The 13,645-nt window shown below is 47.4% G+C and overlaps 1 protein-coding gene across 1 annotated transcript in view; it reads right to left on the bottom strand.

Annotated features, from left to right (window-relative positions):
• Positions 1-1,212: 1,212 nt before the first annotated feature.
• The window catches only part of LOC115136127 (dapper homolog 1-like), a 47,817-nt gene continuing 35,384 nt past the window's right edge, over positions 1,213-13,645 (bottom strand). The window contains 3 exon segments of the mRNA XM_029671585.2: positions 1,213-2,576; positions 2,579-3,619; positions 13,154-13,283. Coding sequence (XP_029527445.2) covers positions 1,981-2,576; positions 2,579-3,619; positions 13,154-13,283 — 1,767 coding nt within the window. The 3' untranslated portion in view covers positions 1,213-1,980.

Genomic DNA, 13,645 nt, shown 5'->3' with positions numbered 1-13,645 from the left:
TCCCTCTGCTTTTCCATGTCCATCTACCCCGCTTTCCCTCCTTCCACCCTCTGTCAACTACCCTCCTTTACCCCTCCCCCCAACTATCCTCCTTTACTCCTCCCCCAACTATCCTCCTTTACCCCTCCCCCCCAAACTACCCTCCTTTACCCCCCCCAACTCCCTCTTTTCTTTCAATTAACACCTACATCACCTGCAGCACCAGGCTTTTCACTGCTAAAAGGGTGTGTGTGTTTCCCTGCCTGTGTGTGTTCCACCACCTACCTCAGTGAAAGGTTATTAGTGCAGTTGGCTCCACTGGTACCACCCAGCACAGCAGATACTCATTATGTCCCAAATGTTACCCTATTCCCTATATAGTCCACTACTTTTGACAAGGGCCCATGGGGCTCTGGTAAAAAGTAGATCACTATGTAGTGAATAGGGAGCCATTTGAGACTCCCCCACTGTAGTTTACATTTTATCTCCATGAGATAGAGCAACTGGACTGGCTACAGTGTCAGATATGCCACATGTGGTCTGAATTGTCAGAAGGAAAATGTGTATCATGTATCTCTCTTAAAATGAATCATGTTATCTGTACCTTTACTGCAAGGTTGTCTTTCATCACGTCATAGCTTTTCCTTGCCCTGAAATGGACATCCAGCTTGGGTTTATTTTTCTCCCCTAGCATCCACTCTCCTCACCTCCCTCTCAAAATGCATTGGAAGAGAAGGTCTAAGTTTCCTCAACTCAGATATTTTCCTCTAATACAATTTGAGAAGGAGGCGAGGAAAGAGTAAGCAAGGAATTGAAGAAAGCGTATTTTAGAAAGAGCCCATCCATGGACGTGTCTGAAAACATTTCTAGCTGACAAATCCTTGCATCCTCCGTCCTTGTTTCCACCAGTCCTCTCCTCCCTCTCAAAGTGCATTGGAACAGAGTACCCAAGATCCCTCCCCTTGGGCCTTCTCTTCCAAAGAGCTTTGAGAGGAAGGTGAGGAATTGAGTAAACAGAAACATCAAGGATTTGACAGCCAGTAATGTTTTCAGACACAGCCCATGCATGGTCTTTTGCGTGGTAAACCTGGGTGCAAATCAGGATGGAACACTAACAACACTAATAATGCATCACAGCTTGAGAGCTTTAAAGAGCTAGAGAGGCAAACACACCCACAGTCACTCACTTTCACTCTCTCTTAGTCCAATGAAACACACATTGACAGCCGGTGGTCGAGAGACAAGACCTCTGTGGTCCCCTTAAGGTTCTATGGTCCCAGCTCATTTTATTTACAGAATACATTCATAAATACAGGAGTGAGTAAATCACACCACACAGGTGGTCATGTGCAGAGGAGGGCAGCGTTCCAGGCTACATTGCATACACCTGCCAGATATGACAACGTCAGATTTCACAGCTAGTTAGGTGTTTAACGTATCAGCTAACCACATATGATTTAGCAGTCTGATACCCAACTGTGTTATGCAGTTAATAAAATGGCATGTATCCATTGGTTGATACAATGTCTGCAAAGTAGTGTGGCCTGGAACGCAACCTAGACTACAGACACGTTGATGCTGAGTCACAAGACGGGACATATCATGCTCACAGTACTCTCTGTCAGGGGGAGGGAAAGGGGAATAAGGCCAACTCAAGCCCCATAGCATATTATCTTGTCTTAGACCCCACCTGCCTGGGTTCAAGCAATAGCCGAAAGCTTCACAGCTCTGGGATCATAGTTTAGAGCTCAGGCTCAGCTCTGTTTGCTTGTTCAGGAGGGTTTATGGCAGATCTGAGGCCTGTGAAGGATGCATTGAAAGCCAAAGAGTCTATGTATGCATGTACAGTTAGGCAGTGCAGTGAGTTAAATTTGCTGTCTTCTGTTCTTGTGGCTCTTCAAAACAGACGGCGCTTCTCCTCAAAGGAAACCAGGTGCATATAGAGAGAGACACTAAATTGTCTTAACCCCCAACTACTAAGCACGGGTCCTGTGCGGCACTCTAAACGGTGGTCATGACTTTGAGGGAGCCCGTGCGGAAGCGCAGGATCTTCTTCTTGAGCGCGTGGGAGGCCTTGATCTTGACGAAGGCTTTGGGCTGCAGGGGGGCCCCAGCTGGAGCGGTGGCCGTCAGGGGGGAGGAGAGCTGAGGGGGGAGCTGCTGGGGCCACACCAGACCTCCGCTCTCGTCTGAGTCACTTGACAGCGAGCTGGAGGCCGGCGAGTCTTCACTCAGGCTCGACTCGGACTCGCCCTGCCCAGGGTGGGGGTAGCGCTCCTCGGGCCGACACAGGGTTGCGAGCTCTCGGTCCAGGTACTCCAGATGTGGGTGATGATGCGGGTGTGGGTTGATGTAGGCATAAGGTGGAGGAGGAGGCCGGGGTTTGCGGGTGCGCCTGGAGCCCTGGTCAGCTGGGGGCGGCTGTGGAGGCTGCTCAGCTTCATCCTGGCTGAGCTCAAGGGTGGAGCGCCAGCGGCGGTAGCCTGTGCTGCCCGACTGGGGCCTCTTCCCCTTGGACTGGCTTCCACGGCCGCTTCCTGACCCTGATCCTCCCCCGTCTCTCTCCACCGTGCTGTACTTGCGTTCAGGGACGCCCGTTGCCCATTGAGGCTGTTCTCAGACTGGGACCTGCAGGCTCGTCTTCCAGGCTTCTTGGAGCCTACTGGCCGCTCCCGCTCTCTCTCTCTGTCTCTCTCCCTCTCCTTGTCCCTCTCCCTTTCCCTCTCCTCGCTAAAGCGACACTTCTTGGGGGCGGCTTTAGACTTGGCTTGCTGCAGCTGCTGTGGGGCCGGCTGCTGTTGAGAACCCCTCTCTGGAGAATAGGCACCCCGGCTGGGTTTGGGTCCCCCAGGGGCCCCCCTGTGGGAGTGGGAGTGTGCGGAGGCCCTGGCGGTGGGGGCCCGGAGAGGTTGGGCAGGGATGTACTGGGCGTTGACCAGCTGCTCGTCAGGCGAGGGAGGCGAACGGGGCGGGGGAGGGGCCGGGTAGCCGTGGTGGTAGGGATGGGGTGAGTCGGGCTCGTGGCTGCTTGGGCCCTGGGATGGAGGTATGCTGCAGGGGGAGTCCAGGGAGGCAGAGCGGGTGTTGGCCAAGGGCTGTCTGGGCCTTGGTTGGGGGTAGTGAGGGTGAGGGTGGTGATGGTGGAGAGGGGAGTCATTGGGGAGCAAGGCAATGCATGCGTATGGCTCCTGGTCCAGGCTGTGGCAGGCCCAGGATGCAGGGGGACCCTCGGAGGGAGGGGGACCAGCGGCTTGGTGGTGGTGGGGGTGGTGCTCAGGGATGGAGGCAGCGGGTGGTGGAGGCAGGGGGTCCTTGCGGCAGAGGCTGCTCTGGCGGGCCACGGTGATGGCGGTGCGGGGCTTGCAGGGCCGAGGGGACAGGGCACGCCGCTGGATCAGGCTCAGGATATATGTCTCAACACGCTGGGCCTGACGGTAGTCCTCCTCCGTGGGCTCCCCCTCCACATCCAGCCCTCCTCCTGGCCCTGAGCTGTGGTCCCAGGCCCAGGCCTTGTCTTCCCCCTCGCCGGCCCCCTCGGCGATGCCTTCCAGGGAGGGGTAGGGGGCCGAGAAGGAGAGGGGGACTGTGGGGCGGGACCCGGATTCTGGCTGTCCTTCCCGATTGGCCACAAAGAATTCACCTGGAAAACAGAACCAATAACACAGTTGTAATCAGACAAAGCAGAGAACACCACAGACAAGAGAACCCACAGACATGAGAACCCACAGACATAAGCTAATGATGCATCTACAGTGAGATTTTGTCATTCGGATCAACTTTATTTGATTATGTGCTTAAAAAGACATACAAAAAGACGTACATACAACATGAAAACACAAACTACACAAAATAATTCATTCAAAGTGCTATGGCTACACATTTAAAGTGAAAGTGCAATATGCCGTATACTCGAGGGACCAACACACTATCTATTACAGCCTAAAGGATGTTGGAGTGTGTCAGGACACAAAATTGGGGAACCACGCTCATCTCAAACCAATAGTTTTTGCTAATTTGGTTTTCTATACAAAACCGAGACTTTACCTTTATCCCAGATGAAATTAGACCCATGCTCAAATGGGCTATGGCACTTCTGAAGAAATGCCATCTCTAGTCACTAGCCTGCAGTAGCATTTACAGTATTGTGAGGCATTGCTGACAAACTATCATTGAAAAGGAGCACGTTATGGGAAATAGGTATACAAACCCACTCAGGTGAATGAGCAAACATACACCAGGCACCACGGACGTAGTTCTAGCTGTATGTACAATACACAGCTGCAAAAACAGCAGACACTGTTTATTATGACCAGGCGGTTACAGACACAACACAGGCTCTGTTCCAAAAGGCACCCTATTACCTACATAGTGCACTACTTTTGACCAGGGTCCTGTACTATATAAGGAACAGGGTGTCATTTGGGGCGTAGACAGTGTTCTGTTGAATCCTTCAGATAGAATGAGCAGCTGAGGTAACAAGAGGTTGACCACCAGGGATCTACTCTACTGTACATCAAACTGAAGTCTGGACTGTGTCCCAAATGGCACCCTATTTCATTTTGAGGGCACTACTTTTGACAAGGGCCCATAGGGTTCTGGTCAAAAGCAGTGCACTATAAAGGGAATAGGGTGCGATTTGGGACAGCCTTCTGTTTTCCCTAAACTAGTCTGCTGCATCCCATAGGGACGCATTCCTTTTAGGAACGTCAGCTTAGCACAGCCATGGCCAGACTGGGTAAGATGCACTCTAACAGTGTCTATGTACAGTGTGTGTCTTTGAGAGTCTATGTATGTGTGGGTGTGTGAGTGTTAATGTTTGAGAGTCTCTCTGCCTGTGTGTTTGTTCAAGTGTGTGTGTGTATGAGAGAGAGAGAGAGAGAGAGAGAGAGAGAGAGAGAGAGAGAGAGAGAGAGAGAGAGACAGAGAGAGACAGAGAGAGACAGAGAGAGAGAGACAGAGAGAGAGAGTCTGTAAGTGTGTGTGTGTGTGGCGTGTGTGTCTCTAACATGCTACAGTGGGTATCTTTCTCTCTCCGACTGAGTCTGTACAGAGCAGCCTTGTCTTAATCCCATGACTATAATCTAGGCCCCTGCATAATCACCACAAGACAGTCCACTGATGCCGTTACACATCAAAACATGAACAACCAGTCTCTCCTTTCACCCCTCCACCAGCACACCCAGTACCCTAATTTATCAATGTCACTGGGCACAGGCAGTCCCCTCTTTAACCAGGGGTTCCCAAACTTTTTCACTCTGGCCCCCCTTCCAGCATTGAGGAACTGTTCCCAAGTATTCCTAGGCATAATAGAGAGATGTGATCATATACAAATGTAAGCAAGGTTTGAAATTATTATATTTTAGTCAAATATAATCTGTTTCCAACTCTCGTGGTCAATTTGCTAATTATTTGTAATTATATTCTGGCCCCCCAACCATCTGCTCAATAAAAAATGTACCCTCGGCTGAATCTAGTTGATGATCCCTGCTCCAAGGTATGCAATTACTGATACGACAAGAGGAAAACTGATGATGTACTACCCAATATCGAAATTTCACCTTGTGCATTCTACTATTCCCACTTTCAAGAGTAAGTTGAAAGCCGGACTGGGTTCCTTCTTTTGGGGGGGGGGGGAGACACCCGTGCCCCAGCTGCCGACCCGTCACGCCCCTCCTTTATTTTTATTTCACCTTTATTTAACCAGGTAGGCTAGTTGAGAACAAGTTCTCATTTGCAAGTGCGACCTGGCCAAGATAAAGCATAGCTATTCGACACATACAACAACACAGAGTTACACATGGAATAAACAAAACATAGTCAATAATACAGTAGAACAAAAGAAAAAAAAAGTATATTTACAGTGAGTGCAAATGAGGTAAGATAAGGGAGTTAAGGCAATAATTAGGCCATAGTGGCAAAGTAATTACAATATAGCAATTAAACACTGGAATGGTAGATGTGCAGAAGACGAATGTGCAAGTAGAGATACTGGGGTGCAAAGGAGCAGGATAAATAAATAAATATGATAAGTATGGGGATGAGGTAGGTAGATAGATGGACTGTTTACAGATGGGCTATGTACAGGTGCAGTGATCTGTGAGCTGCTCTGACAGCTGGCGCTTAAAGCTAGTGAGGGAGACATGAGTCTCCAGCTTCAGAGATTTTTGCAGTTCGTTCCAGTCATTGGCAGCAGAGAACTGGAAGGAAAGACGACCAAAGGAGGAATTGGCTTTGGGGGTGACCAGTGAGATATACCTGCTGGTGCCCGTGCTACGGGTGGGTGCTGCTATGGTGACCAGTAAGCTGAGATAAGGCGGAGCTTTACCTAGCAGAGACTTGTAGATAACCTGTAGCCAGTGAGTTTGGCGATGAGTATGAAGCGAAGGCCAACCAACGAGAGCGTACAGGTTGCAATGGTGGGTAGTGTATGGGGCTTTGGTGACAAAACGGATGGCACTGTGATTGACTGCATCCAGTTTGTTGAGTAGAGTGTTGGAGGCAATTTAATAGATGACATCACCGAAGTCAATGATCGGTAGGATGGTCAGTTTTACGAGGGTGTGTTTGGCAGCATGAGTGAGGGATGCCTTGTTGTGATATAGGAAGCCGATTCTAGATTTAATTTTGGATTGGAGATGCTTAATGTGAGTCTGGTAGGAGAGTTTACAGTCTAACCAGACACCTATAGTTGTCCACGTATTCTAAGTGATAGCCGTCCAAAGTAGTGATGCTGGACAGGCGAGCAGGTGCGGGCAGTGATCGGTTGAATAGCATGCATTTAGTTTTACTTGCATTTAAGAGCAGTTGGAGGCCACGGAACGAAAGTTGTATGGCATTGAAGCTCATCTGGAGGTTAGTTAACAGTGTCCAAAGAGGGGCCAGAAGTATACAGAATGGTGTCGTCTGCGTAGAGGTGTATCAGAGAATCACCAGCAGCAAGAGCAACATCATTGATGTAAACAGAGAAGAGAGTCGGCCTGAGGATTGAACCCTGTGGCACCCCCATAGAGCCTGCCAGAGATCTGGACAACAGGCCCCCCCGATTTGGCACACTGAACTCTGTCTGAGAAGTAGTTGGTGAACCAGGCGAGGCAATCATTTGAGAAACCAAGGCTGTCGAGTCTGCCAATAAGAATGTGGTGATTGACAGAGTCGAAAGCCTTGGCCAGGTCGATGAATACGGCTGCACAGTAATGTCTCTTATCGATGGCGGTTATGATATCATTTAGAACCTTGAGCGTGGATGAGGTGCACCCATGACCAGCTCTGAAACCAGATTGAATAGCTGAGAAGGTACAGTGGGATTCGAAATGGTCGGTAATCTGTTTGTTAACTTGGCTTTCGAAGACCTTAGAAAGACAGGGTAGGATAGATATAGGTCTGTAGAAGTTTGGGTCTAAAGTGTCACCCCCTTTAAAGAGGGGGATGACCGTGGCAGCTTTCCAATCTTTGCGATTCACAGGCAATACGAAAGAGAGGTTGAACAGGCTAATAATAGGGGTTGCAACAATTTCGGCAGATACATTTAGAAAGAGAAGGTCCAGATTGTCTAGCCCGGCTGATTTGTAGGGGTCCAGATTTTGCCGCTCTTTCAGAACATCGGCTATCTGGATTTGGGTGAAGGAGAAATGGTGGGGGCTTTGGTGGACTGCTGTGGAGGGTGCCGGGCAGTTGACCGGTGTAGGGGTAGCCAGGTGGAAAGCATGGCCAGCCGTAGGGAAATGCTTATTGAAATTCTCAATTATAGTGGATTTATTGGTGGTGACAGTGTTTCCTAGCTTCATAGCAATGGGCAGGTGGGAGGAGGTGCTCTTAGTCTCCATGGACTTTACAGTGTCCCAGAACTTTGAGTTAGTACTACAGGATGCAAATTTCTGTTTGAAAAAGCTAGCCTTAGCTTTACTAACTGCCTGTGTATATTTGTTCCTAACTTCCCTGAATAGTTGCATATCACGGGGGATATTCGATGCTAATGCAGAACGCCACAGGATGTTTTTGTGCTGGTCAAGGGCAGACAGGTCTGGAGTGAACCAAGAACTACATCTATTCCTAGTTCTTTTTTTTTTTGAATCGGGCATGCTTATTTAAGATGGCGAGGAAGGCACTTTTAAAGAATAGCCAGGCATCATCTACTGATGGGATGAGGTCAATGTCATTCCAGGATATCCCAGCCAGGACGATTAGAAAGGCCCGCTCGCAGAAGTGTTTTATGGAGCATTTGACAGTGATGAGAGGTGGTCGTTTGGTCGCAGACCCATTACGGAAGCAGGCAATGAGGCAGTGGTCACTGAGATCTTGATTGAAAACAGCAGAGGTGTATTTGGAGGGAGAGTTAGTTCGGATGACATCTATGAGGATGCCTGTATTTACGGATTTGGAGTTGTACATGGTAGGTTCATTGATAATTTGTGTGAGATTGAGGGCATCAAGCTTGGATTGTAGGATGGCCGGGGTGTTAAGCATGTCCCAGTTTAGGTCACCTAGCAGCACGAGCTCAGAAGATAGATGGGGGGCAATCAATTCACATATGGTATCGAGGGCACAGCTGGGGGCAGAGGGAGGTCTATAGCAAGCGGCAACAGTGAGAGACTTGTTTCTGGAAAGGTGAATTTTTAGAAGTCGAAGCTCGAATTGTTTGGGTACAGACTTGGATAGTAATACAGAACTCTGCAGGCTATCTTTGCAGTGGATTGCAACACCGACCCCATTGGTAGTTCTATCTTGGGAGGAAAATGTTATAGTTAGCAATGGAGATTTCAGGGTTTTGTGGTTTTCCTAAGCCAGGATTCAGACACGGCTAAGACATCCGGGTTGGCAGAGTGTGCTAAAGCAGTGAGTAAAACAAACTTAGGGAGTAGGCTTCTAACGTTAACATGCATGAAACCAAGGCTTTTACGGTTACAGAAGTCAACACATGAGAATACCTGGGGAGTGGGAGTGGAGCTAGGCACTGCAGGACCTGGATTAACCTCTACATCACCAGAGGAACAGAGGAGAAGTAGGATAAGGGTACGGCTAAATGCTATACAAACTGGCTGTCTAGCACGTTCGGAACAGAGAGTAAAAGGAGTAGGTTTCTGGGCACGATAGCATAGATTCAAGGCATAATGTACAGACAAAGGTAAGGTAGGATGTGAGTACATTGGAGGTAAACCTAGGCATTGAGTAATGATGAGAGATATCGTCTCTAGAGACGTTTAAACCAGGTGCTGTCATCGCATATACAGGAGGTGGAACAGCATGGTTGGTTAAGGCATATTGAGCAGGGCTAGAGGCTCTACAGTGAAATAAGACAGTAATCACTAACCAGGACAGTAATGGACGAGGCATATTGATATTAGAGAGAGGAATGCGTAGCCAAGTGAACATATGGGTCCAGTGAGTGGTTGGGCTGACTGGGGACACGGCGATTCAGACAGTTAGCAGGCCGATGCTAACACACTAACAGTTAGTAGGCCGAGGCTAAACAAGCTAGCAGTTAGCAGACCGGGTTAGCAAGCAAGCAGTTAGCAGGGGCTAGCAGTTAGCAGACCGAGGCAGTCAAGCTAGCAGTTAGCAGACCGGTGCAGGCAAGCTAGCAGTTAGCAGACCAGGGCTAGCAAGTTAGCCTATGGGGGACGTCGCGATGGGGGTAAGTCTGTTTTTGCCTCGTGACGTCAATAGACCAGTTGTGGAATTAGTAGGGTTCCAAGTAGCTCTAGGTAGCTAGCAGGCCTAGCCGTTTAGCAGAATGGGCCTTCAGCGGGTGTCGCGCCTGAGGGACCTGTTGGAATCCTCGGGCAGATTATGTCGGTATTCCAGTCATAGAGGATCGGCGGGGTTCCGTGCCCCGTACCGGCAGTAGAAGGGGTTCGGATATTGTAGCCCAGGAGTGGGCTTCGGTGGTAGCACAGGAGCCCTGTCCGGGCTAGCTTCAGGCTAATTGGTACAACAAGAGGAAAACTGATGATGTACTACCCAATATCGAAATTTCACCTTGTGCATTCTACTATTCCCACTTTCAAGAATAAGTTGAAAGCCAGACTGGGTTCCTTTTTTGGGGGGAGGCCAGAGGTGTATTGCCCCACAGTTTGGGAACCACTGCCTTGTACAACACACTGCATGTGTCCACAATGGCACCCTATGCCCTATTTAGTGCACTATGTATGAAATAGGGTGCCATGTGGGATGCAGACATTTCATAAGGGGTCTAATGCCAAGATATGTCCACATCCCATGCCTGATTTCTTGACCAACCAGGTTATTATCATAGAAGATCCAGTACCTGGCTAAATAAAGGTATACATTGGTTGTGTGGATCAACCCCAAATGAATGGAATATGCATAGCAAATCAGCAAATTTAATTCATTTTAGATAGTGGCATAGCTGGATCTACAAAATAGATGGCCTGGGACATGGATCTATCTAAAAAAAAATAGCACTTTTTTGTAGTGTAGTGTCCAGAAAATAAAAGCACAATACAACACTGTGCCTCCCCCATACAACACTGTGCCTCCCCCATACAACACTGTGCCTCCCCCATACAACACTGTGCCTCCCCCATACAACACTGTGCCTCCCCATACAACACTGTGCCTCCCCCAACCCCTCTTTTACGCTGCTGCTACTCTCTGTTTATCATATATGCATAGTCACTTTAATAATACATTCATGTACATAGTACCTCATTTGGCCCGACCAACCAGTTTTCCCGCACATTGGCTAACCAGGCTATATGCATTGTGTCCCGCCACCCACCACCCGCCAACCCCTCTTGTACGCTACTGCTACTCTCTGTTCATCATATATGCATAGTCACTTTAACCATATCTACATGTACATACTTCCTCAATCAGCCTGACTAACCTGTGCCTGTATATAGCCTCACTACTGTTATAGCCTCGCTACTGTTATTTTTCACTGTCTTTTTACTGTTCACCTAATACCTTTTTTGCACTGTTGGTTAGAACCTGTAAGTAAGCATTTCACTGTAAGGTCTACACCTGTTGTTTTTTGTGCATTGGTCAAATACAATTTGATTTGATTTGATGCTCTTACCAACTGAGCCACACAGGACCAATACCACTTAAGTCTCAGCCAAATGACCTTTGGGAGTACTGGTATGCAAGTGCAACAGTCTGTGTTTCCTGTGGATGGTTGTTTCTACAGTCATTGGGTATGCATACAGTCTCTTTGCTTACTTTTCTTATGAACCGGAACACTAATTGATTTGAATAGAAAGAGACTGCCATGTTAACTTATATCCACCTTCACTTGTGTAACTTTGTCGGCCGTAGACGGGTGGGTCCCCCTTATATTATATTGGCCTCTCACTCTAGATTTCATTGTAATCTCTTTAGTGTAGTAGTGAGCTTTTTCTTTTTTCATTTGTTATGGTCTTTCTCTGCATGCCACTAAGAGTCATTTTAGGTCTGTGCATTTTTTAAAGGTTATGTTACTGTGAAATAATAAAAGTATAGTAAGCAAGTAAGTACAATTGGGTCCCGAAAATAACTACAGAAGAAGTATCCACTCTTAAAAGACTTACACAGCATCTCTTTCATTTGACTGTAGCTGAGGAACATTCAGTTATGAAGAGAGGACTGGTAGCACATCATTACTAGCCTAGCTTGGAATATACGAGTCTCTAGTGTTTTTCCAGTTCATTTAGTCTTTTTCTAAGGGAGATATACTGTGTTATTTTTCACATTGAAAGCGAATGGCACGTTAGTCATTTAGCCATTCCTAAAGGCATTTGATGCCTCTCAAGGTTTCCTTTTCTTAACCTGTGAAGGTTTCTCAAAGCGTTTTTTCAACGTGCCACCCTCAATCTCCAAATAGCCAGCCATCTGTGTATATTTTGAGGTAAATGGCATAAAATTAGCCATGGATTTAAAACTCTGGGAGCCGAAAGTACATTTTCATTGGATGGCTCACAACTCTCCAAACCAAGTAGTTTTCAACTCCTAGCAAAAATGCTCCTCTGAAAATGGAATCCATTTATCAGTTTAATGTGGGCTTTGGAAACATTTCCTGCATTGATTCATAAAGCACAAGACCTACACAGCCCTTGACAAATCCCGCTATATCACATACGACTTTGGGTCTTTCTCCAAAAAGACTAGCGTGAAATATACAGTACAATACAGTAAGAATGAGGTGAGATAGGGGTGAGATAGCTATACAGATGTAGGATCTTTATTTGAGCCAGTTTGCTACAGAAGGAAAATAATACTGCAGCAACAGGAAATAGTAATAATTATGTGGATTATAATTCATACACATTTTGTAGGGGTTGATACATTTTTCATTAGGGAAAATTAAGTCTGAAATTTCATGGCGGAAATGGCAAACTTTTGAACCCTTTTCGAAACTCAAATACACAAGTTTGCGTTTGCTTCTGTCCAGGAAAATTCTCTGCAACAAAAGAGTGATCAAATTAAGATCCTACATCTGTAGGGAGCAGTAATGGGCCTACTGTGGGGTCATTTAAGTTAACCATTCTAAAATGGCGCCGACGCGTCTGCCTGCAATTGTTCCTGCCAGGCTACCAAACCACCTCATATAATGATGTCAGCCTCTGAGCCAAGGAGAGAAACTAAATGGGCCTCAGTGACGACTCTCTCTGATGGAACTACAGCATAAAGGCCTGGAACTAGAGCAGGCCCAAGCCCTTGACTTGAGTCCAGAGTTGAGTCACGGTTCCCTAGGATGAGGTCTAAAAATATTTGAAACTATATTTTGTCATGTAGAATGCTAGCTGATAAGGCTAGCTGCTAGTACAGTGGCTATCTAGCATGTTGACTTATGCAAGGGAGAAAGGCTTTATGACAGCAAAATCACAACTGGTTGAGTCAGAGTCGAGTCACGAGTCATGAAAATCGTGACTTGAGTCCGAGACTCAGGTAGTACAACACTGCTTTCTCCAACACCAAACAGTCATACTACCGAATATAGCTACGCCGTGTTTAGCAGAAATACTGTATGATAGATTGAACCAATGGCAAGGTTGCACAATTCTGGTAACTCCTCCTCCCCCAAAACATTTTCTCCAGAAATCCCAGAGGAAGGTTTCCCACATTTACTGCTTATTGCCAGCTGATTCCAGGAATCTTCCCACCAGAATATCTGGAAAACCTGGGAATTTTGCAACCCTCCCTACTTAAGGGTCCAATTTGTGCAGTGTTGTGTTACCTGAGCTGGGCCGAATGTCCATCAGCTCAGTAGAGGCCTCCACCACATTATCCTCTGTATCCATCCTCAGCTCCCCAACCTGCTGCTCCAGAGATGCCATCAGACCACATGGAGTACACTGTAGACTGCTCTGGAACACAATGAGAGACATAGAATCAGGGTTAAAGACTGTATTTGGATGTTCTACACACACACGCGCACACACAGCGCACACACACAGCGCACACACACACACAGCCAAATCTCAAATGGCTAGTGAAGGATAGGAACAGCATCGGCTTTGGAGAAGGTTAAAGCTGTCAAAACAACAGCCCTCAGCTGACGTGAAGAACCGAATATATTACAGACAGAAGGAGAGAGAGAGAGAGAAATGAAAAGAAAGAGAAGGGGGAGATAAAAAGGTAGACAGAGTGAGAGATGGAAAATAAGAGACAACGGTGGCACCGTAATTGGGGAGGACGAGCTTATAGTAATGTCTGGAATGGAATAAAC

Source organism: Oncorhynchus nerka, linkage group LG10 (genome assembly GCF_034236695.1).
Source record: "Oncorhynchus nerka isolate Pitt River linkage group LG10, Oner_Uvic_2.0, whole genome shotgun sequence".
NCBI classification, from domain to species: domain Eukaryota; kingdom Metazoa; phylum Chordata; class Actinopteri; order Salmoniformes; family Salmonidae; genus Oncorhynchus; species Oncorhynchus nerka.
The sequence above is the reverse complement of the archived record's forward strand: the minus strand, read 5'-3'. Positions and strand labels throughout refer to the sequence as shown.